The sequence below is a fragment of the Myxine glutinosa genome, chromosome 4, assembly GCF_964187855.1.
Source record: "Myxine glutinosa chromosome 4, kmMyxGlut1.1, whole genome shotgun sequence".
In the NCBI taxonomy this organism is placed as follows: Eukaryota; Metazoa; Chordata; class Myxini; order Myxiniformes; family Myxinidae; genus Myxine; species Myxine glutinosa.
The window spans coordinates 201,493,058-201,516,917 of record NC_136264.1 but is presented as its reverse complement, the minus strand read 5'-3'; the positions used below and the strand labels follow the sequence as shown (position 1 = coordinate 201,516,917).

The window sequence follows — 23,860 nt, the reverse complement described above, 5'->3', positions numbered from 1 at the left end:
CCCGTGTGAGTCAGCTTTGTCCCGTTTATCTGTCGTCTGTTGGGAATAATATAAGATTGTGTCTAAGTGCTTGTCTTTCTATGTTGTACCTCTCGTCCCTGTAATCTGACCTTCCGAACGAATATAATCTCCTCCGGAGGTCTTGAGAACTGCACGCTGGGTGTCGTGTCATTTGAAACCCAGCCGTGTGTCCTTTTCCTTTGTTGCCTTTATTGGCCTAGCGCAGCGCGATTAGTCAACGTTCGGGTATAATCGGGTAACTTGTGCAGACGTGGTCATACCAAAACCGCTCGGTAAATAACATCTAAGCCACGTCTGTAACAATTGGTGTCGAGGAGTGGAATTCGAACCCGGGACTAAATTTATTAGGCCCAAATTTGTAACAATTAGAATCGATTCGGAGCGCGTTTCCCGCGCGTTGTTAGGCCCAAACCAGGGAGGGAGAATCGATTCGGAGCGCGTTTACTGCGCTCGACGAAATTATAACGGTCGAAATTTTGTTTTGTTGTATAAAAACCCGAATTTTGAAAGTCGCGCTATGGCAGACCAAGACAGCTGGGGTCCGGTAGGGGAGAGTGAGGCAGGGTCGGTCCAAGACCAAATTGAGGGACAAGAGGAGAGCGAAGCAGTGAGGGCGGCAGGGTCGCAAAATAGCGTGGTCGCGCACGTGGGTGTAGCGGCACCAAATTTTGCCACGCCCGCGACCGTAGCAGCGCCACCGGTGGATTTGAACCTTTTTTTGATAAAAATGAAGGCCCTTATGGACAAAATGATAAACGGAATGAGGGCCGATAGTGAGCAAATGAGGGCTGATAGTAAGCGATTGGGTGAGCGATTGGAGGACCAAATGGGGGTAATGGGGAACCGGATGGATGCTCAGGGTGAGCGATTGGAGGGCAAAATAGGGGTAATGAGGGACGAAGCGAGGGGTACCAGTGAGGGATTAGACAATAATTTTAAGGGATTAGACAATAATTTTAAGGGATTAGACATGAAATTTGGGAAATTAGACGATAGATTAGGGGAAATACAGGAGGGGTTAACGGGGGTAGAAAACAGAATGGCCGCTCAAGAGAATCAAATGGAAGGGATGCAAAAAGGGTTAGAGGGGTTAGAAAACACCATGGAAGGCAAATTGAGGGACATGAGGGACCAAGCGGAAAGGGAAGTTAACCAAATGGGGCAGCAGATAGAGGGGGTCAGAATGGGGGTAGAAACCAAACTGGATGCTCACAGGGAGGAAATGGAGCAGATGAGGGTGGCATCTGGGCAGGAGATGCAAGTGATGGGAGAGGAGATCAGAAGAGGGGTGAGTGAGGAGGTCGGAGGAGTGCGCGAGGAGGTGAGGCACAGTAAGGAGCACATGGAGAAAGAGGTGAGAAAGGGGACTGTAAAGTTACAAGGGGGCATAGAGGTCCTGACGCAGGAGGTGGAACAGCTGACGGAGGGACAAAAAGGACTAACGGAGCAGGTTCAAAGGAACACTGCGGTATTAGGAGGGTTGAAAGCGACACAAAACGACATAAAAAACGACTTGATAGCGACAAAGAGGGAATGTCAGATGGTACGTGAGGGACTGACAACGAGGTTGGACGAGGTGATAGAGGTAATGGAGACGAAGGACCGGCAGGTGAGGACGCACATGGAAACGGTCAAGGTAGCCTTAGAGGATGAGCTTGAGGAGACGTACCGGGGAATAAAAGAGGTGAAGCAGAAATTAGAAGAAGTGGAAGAAGGGGTGAGCGAAATTAAGAAGCGACGGAGAAAGGATAAGAAAGAGATAAAGGAGGAAGTAAAAGAATTGGTCCAAAGTCTGTGTTCGGATCGTGATGATGTGCTCATTAACCGGATGAGGGATTCGCAGGTGATGGAGGAGAAGCGAAGAGGAAGAGGACCCGGTGTAAGTGGTGACCAATATGGTCGTGCGTATGATGCGCCAGGGGATTTAATAAGCTTGGGGGTCGAGATGGACCCGGGTGTTCGTGAGAGGCCATTGGTGAAGTGTGCGACAGGTCTGGTGTGCGAAAAAGGAGGTGTGCGAGAAAGTCCGACTCTGGGGTGTGTGAGGAAAAAGTGCGTGCCAAGGAGTGAGGGTGCTGGCGAGAGTGAGTCGGTCGTAGCGTGTGTGCGAGGGAGCACATGGAAGCGCGGTGTGGTGAGTGTTACAGAGGGTGTAACGGAAGAGGTTGTGCGAGAAAGGTGTGTGACGGACAGGTGCATGAGGAAAGAGTGCGCTGTCAGAAGTAAGGAAGAGTGTCCACCTGTGGTGAGTGTTACAGAGGGTGTAACGGGAGAGTGTGCGCGAGAAAGGTGTGTGACGGACAGGTGCATGAGGAAAGAGTGCGCTGTCAAGAGTAAGGGTGAGTGCGCTGTCAAGAGTGGAGGTGAGAGTAGTTTGAGTGGCACGGAGCGTGAGTTGGTTGTGACAGGTGAGCGAGGATGTACACCTGGGATGGAAGGATGCACACCTGGAATGGGAGAGCGTGGTTGGGAATGCACGCTGGAATTGGTAGTGAGGCACGTGGTTGGGTGTGCGAATGAGAGCACACCTGTGATTGTCACAGAGGAGGTGACCGAGGAGGGGGTGCGAAGAGGTGTATTGGTGAGGTGTGCTACGAACGAATGTGTGCCAAAGTGTTCGGTGGTCAGGTGTGTGACCAAGGCTGTGAGTGGAATGGGTGTACCTGGGTGTGTAAGGAAAGGTACGAGGAGCATGGGCACGGCTGGATGTGTGAGCAAGGAACGGGCTGCGGGGTGTAAGCGTCCAGGTGAAGCATCGACGTTAGACGGGGTAGAGTTTAGAACGACTTATAGCCGAATCAGGCCCTCGGTGCGTGCCGGGCTTCGCGTGCCGCGAGAACCAGCGGGGATCCGAACCACGGCGGTTTCGAAAGAACCGCCGTGCGCGATCCACGCTGGGCCTCGCGTGGAACGGCCGCGTCCGGGCTCCACTAGGCGGAGCGGGCAGCTCGATAGGAAGGGTCGTCATGGCGACCACTTTCTATTGAGACGTGCCGGCAGGTCGAGATCGGGACATTGGATGGCTCCACGCCGAAGTGGTGCGTGGGATCTCGGCCCGGGTAAGCCCCCGTCCCTGCCCCGAATGCGGGACGTATCCAGCCGCTGGCACAAAACGACCCGCATTCATTGCTCGGCTGTACGAAGCCGGGCTGTAGATGTGAATTGGCGCACCGAGAGGATGTAATAAGTAGACGGGTAATGGTGATAGTGATAGTAGTGATTTGATACAAAATTTAGAAAAGTGAATAGAATTGGCAGTAAATAGAAAATTTTTGAATTGTTGGATTTGGACGAGCGAAATTGGTAGTGAGAGACCCCCGATGTGGTGGGATGGCAAATCCACCATCCCTCACAGAAAGTGGGGGCAAAGGAGCTATAGCTTATGGGGTGTATGGCAGTGAAAACTAGCCCGGGTGGGTTAGGTTATATTGATAGGGATCTAGCGAAGATGACATTAGGTGACGATAAGGTTAGGTAGTGACTGATACCTGTAGTGGGGACGCAGGTAGATTAGTGTGGATGATAATGACGAGGGAGCGCAATAGTTTAAAGGGACGACTGGGAAGCGCAAGTTTCAGAAGGGAGTAGTTAGCTGAGATGATGCCGTGTGTGTGAGAATTGAACAGGTGTGATTGCACAGGTGTGCAACTGGACAGGTGTGTGGAGCAGTGTATGAGTAGTAAGTGTTGTGGATCAGCGCGAATGCGCTTGGGGAGAGAAGGGTGCAGGTGGCACCAGGTGTGAGAGCACAGGTGTGCAGGTACAGGTGTGTGGAGAGAGTTGGAGTAAGTGGTACGGAGTGGTGTGCATGGTGCGAAGGTGTGGATGGGGGAAGAGTGGACCCCTTTCACGAGTACCCGGGGCGGGTAGTGTAAGTGTTAGGTAGAGGGTACAGGTAAATTGTGGTTGGATATTGGCATCTGTGGTGCGGTTGGAAGAATGATGTTTGGATGGGTGCATTAGTGTTGTGGAAATGGCTGGGCGTGTAGCCTGTTAGTGTGTGTAGTTGGTTGGGCACTCCACCACTGTGAGGATGTCGGCCAGGTGAGGCCGCAGGTGGGCTCTGGGAGCCGGTAGAGTTGTGGATGGGGCCCGAGGATCCGGAGGACGGACCCGGGTAGCCCAGTGCCAGAGAGGGCACCGAGTGGGGAGAGTGCCAGAGGGCCTTCCCCAGGTAGTTAGGTTAGGGTAAGGAGCAGGTAAGCTCGGAGGCAACTGCAGTGGTGGAGGTGTGCAGGTGGGTAGACCCACTGGGAGAGGTACACGCCACAGCCCAGAAATTGTGCGAGGGCACCGGGAGATGAATCGGGGGAGTGAGACCCCAAATTTGAAAAGCACCACAGTTTAGTCAATGGGAATTGGTTTTTAGAACCCATAGTGTAAGAGGGCCAATGGTTTGGCCGGAGAAAGACCCCGGGTAGTGTAAAGTTGTTAAAGTCATTTAGGAAATAGTTAGGATTGATGAACCTGTCGCACCATACGCAGCCACTTACCTGTGGTGATGATGATGACTCCACACCTGTGTTTTCTTTGTTTGTGTTGCAGAAATGAGAATTGCTGTGTGGATTTGTGAGACGCATCACGACGTGGATGAGACATTGGGGTGATTCCATCTCTCCCTCCTTAGGAGGGACTGATGATGAGTTGGAGATGGCAAATTATGATGTTGAGTTGGAGATGGCAAATTATGATGTTGAGTTGAAAATGGCAAATTTGATTGGTTAGGAGGGAGAGAAGACGAATTTGGTTTATGGGAGGAACGGGGAAGACAGTAGGGATGTTTGTTGATTTGTAAAGTAGATGTTTATGGGTAGTGTTGTGTTGTGTGGATACAGTAAGGGGTAAGGGAGGGGCCATGTAGGCTACCTGGTGGGGGGGGGGGCGTACGATAGAAACGTACCTGTCTCACCTGGTTCCCATGTGCCCCCAGTGTGCATCATCTTACATTGCGTGCACTTTTGCGCCCTTACCACCTTACTCACTTGTCTGCTTCTTTTGTCTCCCACCTCCGAGGATCTGGCTTTGGGGTAGAGAGAGAGGAGAGAGAGGTGCTGGCTTCGCAGTTGTGGGCCTGCACTTTCGCTGCTTGCTGCTTGGATCGATACACCATATGGACCGCAATGTTTGTGGCCACCCACAATGGACCGCAGTTCTTTTGCGGCCAAGCACCACCCGTGGAAGGACCTATGGGTCAACGTGGCACCTATGCCAAACAGGTGAACCACTAACAGTTGGGCCCCTGACGGCCACAATATAGAAATGGACGCGGTTGGCGCCTTTCTTTATTTTTTGAAAGAGGCAAGAAGGCCAAGTGCACCACACGAAGGCAAGACCAGCGGCAGAACATCGGCCGGCTGCGACACCACCGGTGATTTATAGACACTTTATTGGTGCACCGGATGGTGCTCACTGTGTGATGGGGTGGTGCTTGATGCTTGGAAGGGGTGCTCTGCACATTATTAAAGGCCGTAGGCCACAGAGCACTCGTGGGTTGGTGTATCGATGCTAGCATGCGTGCTCTCTCTATGCATAACATCTGCATGTGTTCCTCCAAAAACAGGTCCTGGATCGTAGTGTAAATATCAGCGTAGTCTTGTGTAAATAATGCTCCCTACCGGCTGTATGTTTAGTGTGAGGATTCTTTCCGGATTCGGTTATCCTGTGGGTGTGTTTCTGTGAGGAGAAGGGTGCAACGTCGCAGGGGGACATATTTACTCATTTGTGAATATCTGTAAAACTGTCGCACTCAGGGTAGAGTTAATAGTAGAGGGAACTACATTGCGTGCCACACTAAAGTAGGTAAAAATTTATCGGGTCGGGACGCCCCGAGGGTAGAGAAGGGTGCAATGTTGCGAATATGGAATTTGGCCTCCATATCCGCTTGTAAATATTCCCCTATTTCCCCAATACTCCCCAACTATCCCCAATCCCCCATTCCCTAGTCCCATTGTCTGTAAACAACAATCAGTAGAGCCGACCTTCCCCTTATTCCCCCATTAAATGTCGTGCCCAGGTCCACCGCACCACACGTAGACAACTTTCGGACATCTTGCTAGTTATCCTTAGTCTATGTCAGTTAAGGCCTCGTTTCCATTAATTATGACTCTTCGTTGCACCAGAATGTGATTATATGGCACCAGTAGTGAGTTTAGGACCTTTCCCATACCTCCTCCCATCTTCTTCCCCGTCTACAACAACAGAGGGGCACGGCGCTGCGCGGGGGGGAGTGTGCGTCCTCCCACCGGCTCGGTTAGCCGCCATCGACAATGCGCTCCAGACAACGCGCTCCACGGGGTTACCACAAAGGGGCTCCTTGTCAGCTCCTCGTCAAGGGCGGAGCCGGTAACCCCCCCGCACGCACCCAATGAGAAGCAACGTGCCGATTCCACGAGGCGGAGCTAACGAGCCGAGGGCGTGTCACTCCCCGCCGGATATACGCGGCCCCGCGCCGGATGTGACGTGAGATGCGCCCCCAGCTTGAGCAGACAAGACGCCATCCGAGCGCTGCGACCTCCCCGCATCTCTAGACCGGACCGGGTCGACCCTGTCCTTGAGCCAAGAGTGCACCTTGAGCCATCGATACCCGCTGTCCTTTCCATCAATCCCCGTGTGAGTCAGCTTTGTCCCGTTTATCTGTCGTCTGTTGGGAATAATATAAGATTGTGTCTAAGTGCTTGTCTTTCTATGTTGTACCTCTCGTCCCTGTAATCTGACCTTCCGAACGAATATAATCTCCTCCGGAGGTCTTGAGAACTGCACCCTGGGTGTCGTGTCATTTGAAACCCAGCCGTGTGTCCTTTTCCTTTGTTGCCTTTATTGGCCTAGCGCAGCGCGATTAGTCAACGTTCGGGTATAATCGGGTAACTTGTGCAGACGTGGTCATACCAAAACCGCTCGGTAAATAACATCTAAGCCACGTCTGTAACAGTATATATATATGTATGTTGTCATGTCGACCCTGTAGTGAACACCTCAGGATGACGGATGACCAAAACGAGCTTTACTCCGAGGAGTATAAGCCGAACCTGGCAGGATTATCTCTTTGGCGCGTCACCAGTATGGCGACCCGATGATTATCTCTTATGCAATCAATACGGGGTTTATTTAAATAATGCAAAGTAACAGGGAAGGTGAGGTAAACTAAAAGTTCTAAATGAGGGTCCCTCCACACGGACTTAAAGACACGAACAAGGGAAAAATAACGAAAACAAATGTTCAGTGTCGTGCAGCGACTTAGCTCCGGTCTCAACGACAGTTTGGTGTGGTTCACAGTTCTCGCCTCCCTGCGTGGGAAAACACATGTCACGTCCACAGCCAGCTACCGGTGGGAGACAAACAGGCAAGAGCGCCTCCCTTGGTCCTTCTCGTTTGGCTGCACCGAGCTCTGACCGTATCTTAGGCGTACCCCGCATGAAGCGCAGCATGATCGCGTCCTCCTTCGTCGGCGACCAGGCAAGAAAAGACGAAGAGCAAGCGACCAGGCAAGAGAGACCCCCTCGACCAAAACCAGAACAAAAAGATAGCGATTCAGGCGGATTCTTCCTCCTTATCCTTTTCAGCTCAAGCTGCCTGACATCACATCATCAATTGCCGAGCACGATTCAATCACCCCATCATTCCTCAACCACTCACAAAGCTCGGGGCATGGTTTCCTTTTTCACGCGTCATTGAGGCGGAGCCGAGTCCTTCATCGAGAAGGTTCGCATGACGTCAGTTGTAGGAGGGGTGGGGTTTAGACCTATCGGGCAGCTGTGGCGTTTTTGCTAGCCCTGCCGGTGTTGTGGGTGCATAGAGCATTCGTGGGAAATGGCTTTTTGATGAATATAAAAACGAAGGGCAAAATTACAAGAGGCCTTTACACACAGGTGAATTATTACCCATAAGCCCTAACTAACTAACACAACTCCACTCCTACGTGTGGAGACATATAAATGCTCTTACCCGGACAGTGGGCCTAAAATAATTTACATCGAGGTGGGTTCTTCTTATTTGCGACACTCGGAGCATGCTAATCTACACATATAGCATGCTCCCGGAATATATATATATTGTCGTGCGAATCCCTCCGGTTAACACCAGGGACCGCGGATGGACAAAACCGATTTACTGGAGGCGACGACCAAACACGGATTTTGCTTTGACTCGCGGGAAGAGGAAGAGAAGAGGAAGATGCGGCAAAAGCGCTTACCTTGAGCTTACCGACGGCAGCTCCGATCCTGCAGGGAATTAATGAAAAACGGGAATACAGGGTAAAATGTACAAAAATAATGATTTATTAATGAACCCGATAACAAGGAACCGACGGTAAATAAATAATGATCCTAAATTGGGATCCCACACACCGACTTCCAAATATGAGACAGGGGAAAATGAATTAACAAAAGAACACGTTCGTTGTGGGTTTGTGTAATGTAGTGTGAGCTTATCTGTCCTTCTGTAGTCGCGTCCGCTGTCCAACCGCGGCTCCAAGCTCCGGTGCGGAGAAACCCTCCGTCCGCCTGGCACGCTTCGCTAGGCCCCGAGCCAACGCCCTCGCTCCAATCCCCTTGCCGTTCGCACACGAGGTCCCGCCCGTTCACAGCACCGAGCCCCGCTCCCGCACCACGCATATGGTGAACCAACGACCACCAGGACCTCTCAAGACCAAGAAGGGAAGTGCAGAGACAAGCGACCAGCGAAGAAGCACAGAGCTAAGAGGAAACCGCGACCAGCGAAGAAGCACAGAGCTAAGAGGAAACCACGAGCGCGAGGAAGCCAGGAGAGCTGCTAGCAAGGAGAGCTGCTAAAAATATCGTGCAGCGCCCCCTTTTATATAACCTTTGGCGGTGACATCAGCCTTTGTGCGCCACCAACCAGTCCCTTCCAGCTTCCCGCCGTTCACCGAACCTTCCAGCGCTTCCCTCCAATGAACAACCTCTTCCCTCCATTGCGTCTTCACGCCTCCCGCCCTGACTGGCTGGAGGTTCACGCCTTCCGCCCCAACCAATCACACGTTCCCTGGGAATGGTTACAGCTCGTCTTTGCGCGATATTACCAGGCCAGCTGATGGTGAGGCCGGCGGCAGCCACCCGGTGGTGCCCTGATCTGGCTTCCTGCCTGTCTTTTTCCAAAGACTTTGTAAGGGAAGGGAATTGAATTACTGTGTGCACTAAAGGGCCTATCTAAGTGTTTATAAGAATGCGTTGCCATAAAGGACAAAGGAATGATTACCAGGTCTGACACACAAGGGGTGTTATCTTATTCCCTACACTATTTAACACCCGAACATCCTTGTATGTTCACAGGTATACTCTTATCCCGACAAACCGCCTAAAAACACAGAACTTATTACAGGGTAGATTCCCTATCGCGACAGTCGGAGACATACCTATACAGATCTACCTGTCTCTAGATATTCCTTTACCCCACCGACATAACAATATATATATATATATATATATATATATATATATATATATATATATTGTTGCGGATCTCCAACGTCGGCCTTCCCCTTATCAAGGGGGATTAATCCCCTTGTCCTTTTACTGGCCGACGCGATCCCGGGGCTATCACGTTCCTTCCGGTCGGTGTTAAATAGGGTTGTTGGTCAAATTAGTACTATTACCTAAGTACTAACACCAGCTGTGAAGCAAGGAAATAACCCCACCCGAACCACGGCGTTAGTGGACACGCCGAGCGAAGCGAGCCGCGATTCGGGCCTTTATCAGGAACTAACCCGATTGGAGCGGTTATGATCGTGCCACGCTTACCCAATGGAGAAATCACTAAGATGGTCGAATCAGGAAAGACAGGAAGAACAGATTGGTTTATTAACAATTTGTACAATAAGAAGAGAAGAAGAAAAGTAATGTACAGTGAAGAGGAAGAAGCAGATACACAGGGCAGCCTTATACAGTCTTATACTTATTCCCTGGACACGGGCCCGTTCGCACTCAGACTCACTCTCAGACTCACTCACACGGGGATGTAGATGGTCGGGTTGAGGGTCCAAAGATGGCGTCCACAGCTCGTCCGGTCCCCGACTCGTACCGTGCAGGCGATGGAAGACAGCAGGCAGCTCTCCGCGTGGCGTAGGCGTGAGGCGGACAATTATATATCGGGGAAAGGTCGGTTGGCTGGCGATTATATTGCGTACGCAATAGGTGTACCGGCGCCTTTATACGCGCTCCCGGTATCGCTATGTACAATGCGCCACTTCCCCAATGATGTTACCAAAGCGCCTTTCCACACAAGTCCTTCTGCACGAATGCCAATGCTTGGCTTCCCCCGTGAGTCCTTCACCACGCTGCAGTCCTTCTCAATCCTCGAGCGCCCGCCTCTTAACTCAAGCCCACAGCACGTTTCTCCTCCTGACTCTGCAAGCGTCTCTCCCATAACCCAACTCAACGAGTGCCTCTCCCTTCTCATAACTCTGCACCCGAACTTGGTGAGCGCCTCTCCCTTAACTTAACGGAGGTCTCAACGCTGTTCAAGCATCTCTCCCTCCTCATAACTCGTTCAACAGAGGACCCCGGCTCATAACTGAGGTGGGGGCCTCACGCGAAGGGTTTTATTGCCACGCCCAGCGAACCCTCTGGAATCTCTAGACACACCCTGTCAGGCGATTTCACGTGAGCCCTGGTTGGTTGATGGGGTCTTACCGGCTCTGCCCTTGATGGCTGCTTGATGTGGCCACACCCCCACCCTTGCGCTCTGCCCCCTTTTCAGGCCTTACCTCGTGGAGTTTGGGCTGGTTTGAGCGAGCAAGAGCAGCAAACGCTGCTGGCAGCCAAAGTGTAACAAACTGCGAGGGGCAATGGGGTGCAGACAAGATAGGCGCAATGGCGTCGGTTGGAGGGAGGCTGCAAAATGGACGGGGCCTACTCTTATTTGTTTTACACAACGCAGATGCAACTATTGGAAATGGCCTTATCCTAAACAAATACTAGGAAATAACTAACGTTCTCAGGTGACCTACGTGTTGCATGTGGCCTAACTATGGGGTGCAACCTTTAACCTTTAATGATGTTACCTGTGTGGGTTCTCAAAACCGCAACACTGCACCTCTCCTTTCGCCAGGCTCGTCCCCGAGCCGAACCACATACCAGTGAGGACGGTCGGCTTCGAGCAAGGGTCAGGACTACCTTTTAAATTAGTGTGACACTCAGGTGTGGTTTTCCCTCTGCATTTACTCTAACACCCTGTGTGCGACAGTTTTAAACACTAGATATGTCCCACCTGCTGCATTGTGTACTATCTATATTGGACTATATTGGACTATATTGGACTCACGCCCACAATTAACCGAATTACAGAATTGTTTCCAAACTACACATAAAGCCGGTGGGGAGCATGTTATTTACAAGACCACTACTATTTACAAAACTACAACCCAGGACCTGTCTTTTGTGGGAGAGAAAAGAATGTTTGAAAAGAGGAAACACCGATTGCACTGCACTGCACCAATACACCATACACCCATATGCACACAAATAAAAAAAATGCACAAAAAGCACCATCACCAAAAATGCACAAAAACATTTCAAAATCCTGGATACCGCCTTGTGCTTGGCTGGCTGCTGGGCTGCGACGTCTTCTTGGTTCGTGTTCTTCGGTGTGCTACCATCAAAGTTTACCATCTTCTTCTCCCAACACACCAAAGATTATTAATAAAAAGTGCACAAACCGTGTCCGCTTTTTATTTTGGCCAGCAGGGCCAGCTTAGGTGGTCCAACTGCATGGCATGTGCGCCACTTAAGAACAGTGGTCCGCAGAGCAAGGTAATGTTGGCCGCGATTGCCTGCCCAGCAAGGGTGCCAGGCCACAGAACGTGTGGTCCATATGGTGTACTGGTGCAGGCGGCAGGCAGCAGGGTGCAGCACAAGAGTGCAGCCGCACAACTCAGGGCACCTGCACACTCCCCTCAGCAAAAGACCATGGTTCCATGAGTCGGGAGGAAGACAAAGCAGAGGTTAGCGGGGGCAAGGGCGCAAGGGTACACATAATGCAAGGTAATGCGATATGAGGGGCACGGAGGAGCGAGCGGAGAAAGCTCATCCCTAGCCGTTCGTCACCCCCCATGTCAATCTACACTACCCCTTGCCCTTCCCCGTATTTACAATTTACAAATTCGTCGCTACGTTTTGTCTCCCATATCTCCCCCTAAACCAAATTCGTTGCCAATCCCTCCCAAGAAGGAAGGGATGGAATATCACACAATGCTTCACCCACGTCATGATGCGTCTTTCCATCCCAACATTTGCAAAATCTGGTGTGGAGTCCTGTCACCTCGCTGAGTGGATGTGGATGGTGCGAAGAAATTTCATCCTAGCTATCCTTCTAATAGACATTAACTCTTTACTCTACCCGGGGTCTTGCTCTGCCAATTGGCAACTTTAAACTATGCGGTTCTAAAAACCAATTCCCATTGACCATCCTGTGGTGCCTCCCAATTTTGGGGTCTCACTCCCCCATTTTTTCTATCTGTGCCCTCGCACAATTTCGGGGCTGGGTCGTGTGGCTCTACCAGCAGGTCCTACTTACCTGCGAACCTCCGCCACTGAAGTCGCCACCCAAGCTTGCCTAGCCCCTCAACTACCCTAACCTGGGGAAGGCCCTCCTGGCTCTCTCACCCCACTAATGCCCTCCCTGGCATTGGGCTACCAGGGTCCTTCCTTTGGATCCTCGGGCCCCGCTGAACTCTACACAACTGAACTCTACCTGGCTCCCAGAGCCTACCTGTGGCCTCACCTGGCCGACAGACTACCAGTGGCGGAGTGCCCCAATAACCATACTTACCAATTAAGCTCACACGCCCAGCCATCTCCACTCACTTATGCACCCCTCAAAGCAACAACTTGCTACCACTCGCACCACAGATGTCAATATCCAACAAATTTACCTACTCCCTCTACCTAACTTTAAACTACCCTCCCCGGGTATTCATGAAGGGGTCCATCCTCCACCCATTCACTCCTTCACACCATGCACTCCACACCATTTATTCCATACCATTTACTCCACACCATTTATTCCATACCATTTATTCACTCACTTGCACCCCATGCAAGTCATTCACTCAACACCAATTACACATGTCCACAATACTCCATTCATACACTTTTACACACACACACACACACACACACACACACACACACACACACACACACACACACACACACACACACACACACACACACACACACACACACACACACACATCATTCACGACCATTGCCTCATTTCCTCACGCTCACCACCAATAATCTCATTCACAATTCCTCATTTGCGCCTAAATCGCATCCTCAAGCTCACAAACACAGCATCATCTGACTAGCTATTTCCCCTAAAACTCGTGCCCCCCGTCATCCCTTATACTAAACACATCCCTCGTCATTATCATCTATCTAATCTGACTACGTCCCCTCTACCTGTCCAAATGTCACTACTTAACTCTCAAGTCTCCTAAAGTCATCTTTCTAGATCCCTAACATTATTATCCTAGCCTGCTCTTGCTAGTTCACACTGCCAAACCCAATAAACTACTGCTCCTCTGCCCCCATGTGAATGGTAAACTACCATTCGCCATCATCACTGCTACAATTTGTCCACTAACTATGAGCCTCTCGTGCGGGAACACATTTTCACAGCTCGGCTTCGGAAAGCCGAGCAATGCGTGCGGATGGTCAGTCTCCTGTTGGTTGGGTCCGTCCGGCATTTTCGATTCTGGGGAGGAGGCATACTTGGGCCGAGGTTCCATGCGCCATCCCTGCGCAGAGCCTTTCAGTCTCCGCCACGATGACCCAACCTCCCCCGGTCAGAGCACCGCGCCCGCCAGGGGGCGAAGGTCCGACCTGGCCTACCTCCCCCGGAATCGTGCCGTTTTCCTCTTGCGCCACGGCATGGCACCGACCATACAGGGCGGAGCTCGGCACGAATCGTGCACGGCGCTCCTTGCAAGAGCGCCGCGGCAACGATCCCCGCCGGCCCCGCAGCACACAAAGAACACCATGCCCCGAGAGCTCGCGTCGGCTGTACGTCGCCCTAAACGCTGCCCTGGTCTGCGTCGATGCTTGGATCGCATTCTCACATCCACACGCGATCCTTTTCTCACTCGTACACCGAGGCGCTCCAATGCCTCCCATACATCCCATGCATTCCGTTAATTCTGCCACCGCACGCTCTCGTGCACACTCTTCCCTTCCACACTCAGGTGCACACCACTCAGGCGCACCCACGCTGTTCACACACTTCATTAACACACATCCTCGCGCACATCCTTGTGCACTCCTACCATTCGCACACTCTGTTACATACTCTGTAACAATCATGGGTGTGCACTCCTGCATACACCCACTCAGCACACACCTACCCATGGGTGTGCAATCTCCTGCTGCACACCCAATCATGCGCTCTGGTGTGCATCCTCACACACTCTCTCCATCAATCTCACACTCTGTGTCGCACCCACTCTCACTCTCCTTTTCATACGCGGTTTCACACTCGCGCTTCGGTGCACACCTTTTCCTCACTCGCGTGCCATTTCCTTTCATACAGCACACCACGGACCTTCCACAAGCGCCCAGGTGACGTCGGGATCCCAAGCGCGCGAAAAAACTTTTCGCGCCAAACCTTTTCGCGCCATACACAATCCTGCTTACCTTCAGGATCCTCCTCTCCTCACGCAGCTGCAAACTTTCATTTGGATTAGGCAGCACAACATCATGATGCGAATGCAGACTTTGGGTACATTCCATCTTTTCCTCCCGCGATTGCTTTTCTAAGTCTGCCGTCTCCTTAACCCCGATTTCCATTATAATTATGTCCTTTTCTTCATTAAGCTCGACGACCGCTGGTGCACATAAAATAAGATTTTCCAATTCAGCGGCCATCGGCTTTTCTATACCCCGAGTCGTGATTTCTACCCCGGTCCACCCAACTGCGCTTTGCTCCACCTCGCCTTCCCCGTGCTCCTCAAGTCGCGCTACCCCATCGCATACCAGTGTGCCTTTCCCGTTCGACCTGCGGTCTATGTCCTTCCCCATTTTTTTTTATTTGGCCACCTATTCTATGACCACACCCTTTGAACCCGTCTGTCATCCCTTTCATTTGATTCTCGTGGGTGCCCATCCTGTTTTCCAACCCCGCGTTCATTTGTCCCATTTGGCCACCTACGTCCTTCAATTGGCCCCCCAATTTGCTTTCTAATCCCCCAATCTGATTTCCCAATTGCTCCCCCATTCTGTTTCCCATTCGCTTACTATTGGCCCTCATTTCTCTCATCTCCTTACTCAATCCCCCAATTTGGCTTCCCAATTGCTCACCCTGAGCTTTCATCTCATCCTTTTGGGAGTCTATCTTTGCCATTAGTTGAATGAGGTACAATTCAATGTTGCACCCGGGTCGCACAGCGGGTTCAGCTGCCGCGGCCGCGTGCGAGGCGCCGCCATTTTGCTCGCCTGCAACCCCTACTGCTGCATCCTCATTAACTGCATACTCCATTTCTTCCAATTGTCCCAATTCGTCCCGGGGGTCCTGGGTTATTTCTAATTCCTCTTCTCCTACCCCCACAGGCATCCGACCGCCTTGGCTATCCATGGCACGATTTAATTTAGATGTTTATTTAATAAATTTCGGCCGCTCGTAATTTGGAGTGCGTTAGGCGCACTTCAGGTCCAATCCCATTCCTGACACCAATTGTTGCAGATCTGCAACGTCGGCCTTCCCCTTATCAAGGGGGGATTAATCCCCTTGTCCTTTTACTGGCCGACGCGATCCCGGGACTATCACGTTCCTTCCGGTCGGTGTTAAATAGGGTTGTTGGTCGAATTAGTCCTATTACCTAAGTCATAACACCGGCCGTGAAGCAAGGAAATAACCCCACCCGAACCACGGCGTTAGTGGACATGCCGAGCGAAGCGAGCCACGATTCGGGCCGTTATCAGGAAATAACCCGATTGGAGCGGTTATGATCGTGCCACGCTTACCCAATGGAGAAATCACGAAGACGGTCGAATCAGAAAAGACAGGAAGAACAGATTGGTTTATTAACAATTTGTACAATAAGAAGAGAAGAAGAAAAGTAATGTACAGTGAAGAGGAAGAAGCAGATACACAGGGCAGCCTTATACAGTCTTATACTTATTCCCTGGACACGGGCCCGTTCGCACGCAGACTCACTCTCAGACTCACTCACACGGGGATGTAGATGGTCGGGTTGAGGGTCCAAAGATGGCGTCCACAGCTCGTCCGGTCCCCGACTCGTACCGTGCAGGCGATGGAAGATGGCAGGCAGCTCTCCGCGTGGCGTAGGCGCGAGGCGGACAATTATATATTGGGGAAAGGTCGGTTGGCTGGCGATTATATTGCATACGCAATAGGTGTACCGGCGCCTTTATACGCGCTCCCGGTATCGCTATGTACAATGCGCTACTTCCCCAATAATGTTACCAAAGCACCTTTCCACACAAGTCCTTCTGCACGAATGCCAATGCTTGGCTTCCCTCGCGAGTCCTTCACCACGCTGCAGTCCTTCTCAATCCTCGAGCGCCCGCCTCTTAACTCAAACCCACAGCGCGTTTCTCCTCCTGACTCTGCAAGCGTCTCTCCCGTAACCCAACTCAACGGGTGCCTCTCCCTTCTCATAACTCTGCACCCGAACTTGGTGAGCGCCTCTCCCTTAACTTAACTGAGGTCTCAACGCTGTTCAAGCGTCTCTCCCTCCTCATAACTCATTCAACAGAGGACCCCGGCTCATAACTGAGGTGGGGGCCTCGCGCGAAGGGTTTTATTGCCACGCCCAGCGAACCCTCTGGAATCTCTAGCCACACCCTGTCAGGCGATCTCACGCGAGCCCTGGTTGGTTGATGAGGTCTTACCGGCTCCGCCCTTGATGGCTGCTTGACGTGGCCACACCCCCACCCTTGCGCTCCGCCCCCTTTTCGGGCCTTACCTCGTGGCATTTGGGCTGGTTTGAGCGAGCAAGAGCAGCAAACGCTGCTGGCAGGCAAAGCGTAACAAACTGCGAGGGGCAATGGGGTGCAGACAGGATAGGCGCAATGGAGTCGGTTGGAGGGAGGCTGCAAAATGGGCGGGGCCTACTCTTATTTGTTTTACACAACGCAGATGCAACTATTGGAAATGGCCTTATCCTAAACACATAATAGGAAATAACTAACGTTCTAAGATGACCTACGTGTTGCATGTGTCCTAACTATGGGGTGCAACCTTTAACCTTTAATGATGTTACCTGTGTGGGTTCTCAAAACCGCAACAATATATATATGATGACCACTCCTTTTGCACTGTGGCAATGCATAGGGCTGCCAAAGCAGTTTCCTTGGCGATTGGGCACAATCCAGGACTTGGCCATTGGGCAAGAACAACATGTGTCATTCTGACACAGGATACCCGAATGGCTCATTCATCCCAGCAAGCTGGCACACATTTTGCTGACCTCGGAAGGATGACATGATGACATGCCCCTTTTGCCCCTTTGGGCACTCCCACCTGATGTAAATTCATTAATTCAATGGCATTACAGGGATTGAACTCAGGACCTCAGTACTCAGGACCTCAGGACTCAGGACCAGGAATATAATGTTTATATATTGTTAAGATTGTGGGGGGGGGGGGGGGGGGGTAGACAATGATTACCTGAGAGCCAGGTAGAATTGTATAGATAGTGTGCTCTGACTGTCATGAAGAAGACGAAACCCCATGTATCATAAGTAGGAAATTCGTTGAGACCGAATGTCGTATAAGCGCATATATGTGTCCCCATGAGAGGGGTGGAGTTATGTTAATTAGTCAGGGATTATGGGTAATGAATCCCCTGTATGTAATGGCCTCTGTTATTTTTCCTCTGTTCCTTATGACAATGTAGCACACACACATAGCAAGAAATCGCGCATTTATGACACGAAATAAAAATTACCGGAACAACACATTGAACAATACCGCTGGCGCTGCCAGCAGCCACATCACCACATCAAGCAGGCAGCATGACCCCATCATCATCATAACCACATCACCACATCAAGCAGTAAGGCCACGCCCCAAAGAGCAGCGATTGGTCAGGAGACCAAGAGCGATGAGATGGCACTAGTTGATAGGAGCGGACACGCAGATGTCGTCGGATGACGTCAGAGCCTTGAGTACAAAGGAGTTGGAGGACCGACATTTTGACCCTCTGATTCTCTGGGTTTGGTGGGTAACGGTCGTGTTCCTGACATTTTGTCTCTTTAGTTCGATCGTGCTCTCTGGGCTGGCCTCCATAGCGAACGGTCACATATACATTACGCTCTTGAGCGAGGGACATTCATTGAGAACGGTCACGATTTTATATCTCTCTCTGTTTCTGGATTTCACAACAAAGGGTTGGAGTTCACGAGCGCTCTTGGCTTTCTCCCTGCTTGTGGACGAGAGGTGAATGGTCGCCGATTACTTCTTGCATTGGAACATTGCTGCCGTGCAGCCTCAGTTCATAGTGCTCTTGCACTGGGGGACGTGGGTGCTGATGAGGTGGACGACGAGGACGAGCGTGGCTGAGTGAACGAGGGCGCGCTGAGGCCTACTTCCCGCCAGGGCCTGTGCCGTGCCTAGTTTGCGTGCTCAGGGCCTGGATGATTCCCGACGGGGTTCAACAGCCGCTCAGAGCTAAGTGCCCACACACACACATGTTTTTTTACATTCTTTCTTTTTATTTCCCCCTTGTGTTGTACACGAGTCTGTGTGGGGACGTGCCATTTAGGGATTTTAGTTTTATTGTGCATTATTTTGTTACCGGCATTTCTTCAATAAAGCCGGTATATTTGTACATTTTAAATCCTGTGTCGGCTTGGAATTATTGATTATCGCAGGTTTGAAGACGCCCGCTGAACTCGTGCAGGTAAGCGCTTGCGGCCTTTCCCCCACTTCCCACCCGCGCGTATAAAGAAGGTCCGCCATTGGATTGGACGCCTCGGAGTTCAAGCTCGTTTGGTCATCTGTCGCCCCGCGGTGTTCACTACAGGGTAGACACATGACAGCTGGTGTCAGGAGTTTGGGATTCGAACCTCGGACACTCGGTGTCCGAAGGTTGTGAGTTCGACACCCGCTGAGGGTGAAATTGTGCTCAGCTTTCGGAAGCAAAAAATTTAACGATCGTCTTTTTCTCGTCGAGGGGCAGGAAATTGTAGTACCAGGGTGTCCAAATTCTATAGTTATTGGTGCACGAAGCGCAACATCGCGTTTTTCGAAAAATTTAAAATCTTTTCTTTTCTGAGGTAAAATATGAGCGAGCGGGAACCGCCAGCCAGCACATAATGGCGGGCGTGAACGGCATGGCTGAGCGGGTGGAGGATCCCGAAGAGCATGGAAGCGAGCCAGAGATAGAGGGATTTGAGGATAGGATTGGAACTTCCCCCGTCCCGAGCATCAGTCCACCCCTCTCCCCCATGAGGGAGCCAAGGACAATGGGAACAGACCCGATGGGTTACCAGGCCATGGTCAAATTAATGGAGAGAATGAGTGAACGATTGGAAAATAATATGAATGCTCAGAGGGAACGTGAGGAATGAATGTTGGACATGGTGCATGGAATGAGGAAACCATTGAAGGCCTGTAGGGAGGAGACAGCATGTTTGGAGGTAAATGGGGAGTGTCTAGAAGTAAAAAGGGGAAACTCAAATTTAAATGGGGAATGTTTAATTGAAAAAGACCTGGAAGGTTGTCGGGCTTGTGTGGATGTCACAATGCACCAACAGGGAGAGGAATTTGAAATTGTGCACCAACAGAGTGGTGGTTTGGAACAACTAAAGGAATTGGAGGTCCGTGTTACAGAACCGGACCGGGTGTGCATATATAAAGATCTGTTGGGGCTGCAATTGGTTGGGGAAGAGATTAATAATTTGACACAGCGGCAGGAGACCTTAGACAGTATCAATGAGGAAGAGGTTGCTTGAGTCCAACAGAGTCTGGGATATGAGGTGAGTCGGTCCATTGAATATCCCCAGGATGAGGTTAAGGTGACCAAGGGGACCCTCACCACGAACTACGATTGGGCACTAGAGGTTCCGAAATTGGATACTCAGTTGGGCGGGGGGGTGTTTTGGCTCCGAGCTGGATTCGGACACGGAAGAGTCGGGAGATAGAGCCTTCGAAAAACGGGTCCCCATAATACATTTGGAGCAGCTGCAGGGAGGGGCAGAAGAACCCGAGGAAGGGGTTGTTACCTGCAGCTGTGGTTGTTGGGCACACGAGGCCAAATTTTTTAAAAAGTAATTTAAATGGGAGTTTGATTTTGAGCAGCCGTGGAGGTAGTTGGTCCCCGGGCTACGGAATTCGGACCAGGAGAGGTCATTGGGGTCGGTCCTGTGGGAAATTGCCCCACTTGGAAATTGGGGTATGCCAGCCAGCTGGGGGGCTGCGCTGGCAGGATTTGGACATGGGGTCCGACAATGGGTGCCATGGTACGACCTGGGCCCCACGTGGTGGTCTGGTGGAGTGTGGTGTCCCTTGTCCATCGGGGCGCCGCCCGAGTGAGTGTCTCGGGCCGGCAGGGTCAGTGGACTCTGGTGGGGGTTAAGACCTCCAGGGGGTGTAAATGGTGTAAATGGGATGATGTGGTGGTGCAGGTATTGTCATGATTTACACCAATCATAAGTCCGAGGTGGTTTCTCGCAGGCACCCAGTATGGTGTATCAGGAGGACCACTAGGGGGAGGTGTTGTGGGCCATGCTTTGGTGGCGGCACCACGGACGGCCAACAAGAGCCTGATGTGGTGACTGCCCGGGCATGCGGCCTGCCAGCCTCTCCTTGAGACTCTGGGACAGCCAGCATGTGATGACCTGCCATGTTGTGCTGGTCTACGGACGTGGGTCGAACCGCATGGCCAGGAATGATATAGCCCACCGGACAACCATTTGGGCATCTGTGGAACGTGATGGTGTGAGCATGATCTTCCACAGATGATTTGTTGTGATTTGTGGACTCTCGGCTTGGGAAGAGAGCCATGGGATGGAATCGGGAAATTGGAACGAGCCGAGCATACGGGGCCATCGGCTGGCAGGTGTATGGAGAAGCACCCTTCTTTGGTGAAATTAGTGAATTGTGAAAAATAATTGACATGGTAATCTGAGGGTTAGATGTAAAGTTAAGGGTGAATTTTGTGAAGAGGCCATGGTGGACAATGAAACCAGTGGCACCATTAATTGATCTAGGTGTGTTAGACCAAAGTGTTGGAGGCTGGGACAAAAATGGATAGAGTAGCAGGACACAGCTTTCAACTGGCTATGGGGGCGACTGTGCCGATATTTGGGATGCGGGGTTGTGGAGATGGAGTTGGGTAGCCTGGGTGTCAACATGGTGCTATGGGTGTCCGAGGTGTGTGGACAATGTCTTCTGGGTGAGTCTCCTGGTGGAGCATAGCTGTCTGCTGGACCCTGGGCATGGTCTAGTGTGGGTGGGCACTGGGGGGCTGCATGTGGTCGGACTGGGGGATGATGGGGAGGTGCAGGTATTGTCATGATTTACACCAATCATAATACAAACCTTTATTTTGTACAAATGTATTTGTAATTTATTTGTAATCAAAAAAGGTCCAAGTGGTGTGAAGCTCGAAATGGTCATGGATGCAATCTTTCTAATCAGTCTGAAGGTTGTAAGGGGTCTAATTGGCGTTAAGGTCTAAGGGGTTGAAAGGGTCTTAAGGTGTGTAAAGGTTTAAAAGGTATAAAAGGTTGGAAGGGTGAAGGGATCTAAATGTGTCTAAAGTATTGAAAGGGTCTTAAAGATAAAAGGGGTCTTAAAGGTCTTGGGGGTCTTCAGGATCTTGTGGTTCAATTGGTCTAAAGGGTCTTATTGGTCTTCAGGGTCTTTTGGGTATTCCGGATCTTCTGGGTCTTTAGAGTATTTAAAGGTCCTAGGGGTATTTTGGGTCTTTGGGGTCTTTTCAGTCTTCAGGGTATGTTGGGTCTTTGGTGTATTTAAGGGTCTTTGGGGGTCTTCAGGGTCTTTTGGGTCTTTGGGGTCTTTGTGAGTATTAGGGGTATTTTGTGTGTTTGGGGTCTTTAAGGGTATTTTGGGTCTTCATGGTGTTTTGGGTCTTTAGGGTGTGTGGAGGCATATATAATTATTTATATTCTCCCCTCTTGTTAAAATGTGTTTTTCTCTTGAAATGAAGCTTGGAACATTTTTGTTTCAGAGGGGTCAGGAAGGAGTGACCTATGGGAACAGATAAAGGTGTTTTATCATTTCAACTGTAATAACTGTCTAAAATGGCCCTTAGAATTCTCCAAGATAGAACCCAGACTGTTCCACTGTCTGAGCCGGGAGAGTCTGTTCGGAGTCTTAAATTCCATACCATATATGGAAGTGAACATTGATAATTATTATCTATCTATAATTCCAGTAATCTCTGTGTGTATGTTTGTTTGTCTGTATGTCTGTGACCGCTGTTTCTCGACAACCACGGGTCCGATATACTTGAAACTTGCCAGGTATATTGCTGGGGACCCGAGGATGTGCCTTTTCAAGGTTTCATATTAATCGGAGAAGTAGTTACCGAGCTATGTCCAAAAAACGATTCAACCAATCAGAGAGCAGCGAGCTATCACGTGTGCCGAACGTGGCGAACAGACTCTGCCTCGGACGGCACATTTGAGAGCGTATTCATTTATTTCACGTTGGCAAACTATGTTGCCGCTATGTTGGCGTTAAACGATGTTTTAAAACTAATTAAAACTAATTTGCGATTCTTTCGCTTTCCTGCGCGTTTGTGCATGCTATGGCGATTTCTTTACCAAACTCCGCAAGCCGTTCGCTTTGGACCAAACCATTTCATGTAAATAGAGGGGGGGGATTGTCACCGTACTCGCAAGCTGTTCGCTTTGGACCAAACCATTTCATGTAAATAGAGGGGGGGGATATAATTTTAGATATAGATATAGTACGGGCATGCCCTAGTATAAGGTAAATGGGACTTGGAGAAGGGAGAGCTGCGCTGGCGAAGGACGGAGGAAGATCTCAGAACCAGGATTGGAGTGCCACGACCGGCAGGGAAAAGATGTTTCGTCAAAGTGCAGTTCGTTTCTTAGTATAGTAATTATCTTGAATCAGTTCGTTATGCCCTACCCTTTTAGAGTTTTAATAAAACCGAACAACAAGGAACAAAAGTGGAGTCTTCCTTTTTACAGTTAAGGATTAGAACACTTCAGCAGGTGTTTTGGGTCTTTGGGGTCTTTTGGGGTCTTTGGAGTGTTTTGGGTGTCCAGGGTCTCTTGGGTCTTTGTGGTCTTTTGGGGTCTTGGTGGTCTTAAGGCTCTTGGGGGACTTAAAGGGTCTTCAAAGGTGTAAGGGATCTCAGCAGTTCTAAAGGGTCGATACTCGAAAGGTATATTCCAACAATGCATATTAATTAATAGCCAGGAAGCAACCGTCGTTCAAACAGTGTGGTATTAATGCACATAATCACAGCTTCACGGCTTCACGGACGGACAAACGTGCTGCACATGAATGAATGAATTCATTATTTATATAATTATGCTTATATGTCATATCATGCGAGTAAAAAACCTTTTTTATTTTGGATCAGAGATTCCAGCATCTCATGGGCCTTCCGAACCTTTTGCTTTGCTTCATCTGTAACCTGCATACAAAGATGAACACATCATGTCAAATATATGAACACTTTAAAAAAATCATATTTAATGCCAAAACAAAATATTCGGCAAGATGAATGATGGTGGAAACCTGATAAAAGTACACAGTTAATGCAGGTATGAGCATGAGACACGTGCCGTATAACAAGTGGAAAAAAAGGTTTTTAAAAGATATTTGAGTATTGGATAAATCTTCCACTACTTTTGACCTAAAA

At 50.4% G+C, this 23,860-nt stretch overlaps 1 protein-coding gene across 1 annotated transcript in view; it reads right to left on the bottom strand.

Annotated features, from left to right (window-relative positions):
* HAL (histidine ammonia-lyase) overlaps nucleotides 1-23,631 on the bottom strand; it is a 170,666-nt gene extending 147,035 nt beyond the window's left edge. The window contains exon 1 of the mRNA XM_078776910.1: nucleotides 23,560-23,631. Within this exon, the coding sequence (XP_078633036.1) occupies nucleotides 23,560-23,590 (31 nt within the window). The 5' untranslated portion in view covers nucleotides 23,591-23,631. The remainder of the gene's footprint in view (nucleotides 1-23,559) is intronic.
* Nucleotides 23,632-23,860: the final 229 nt, after the last annotated feature.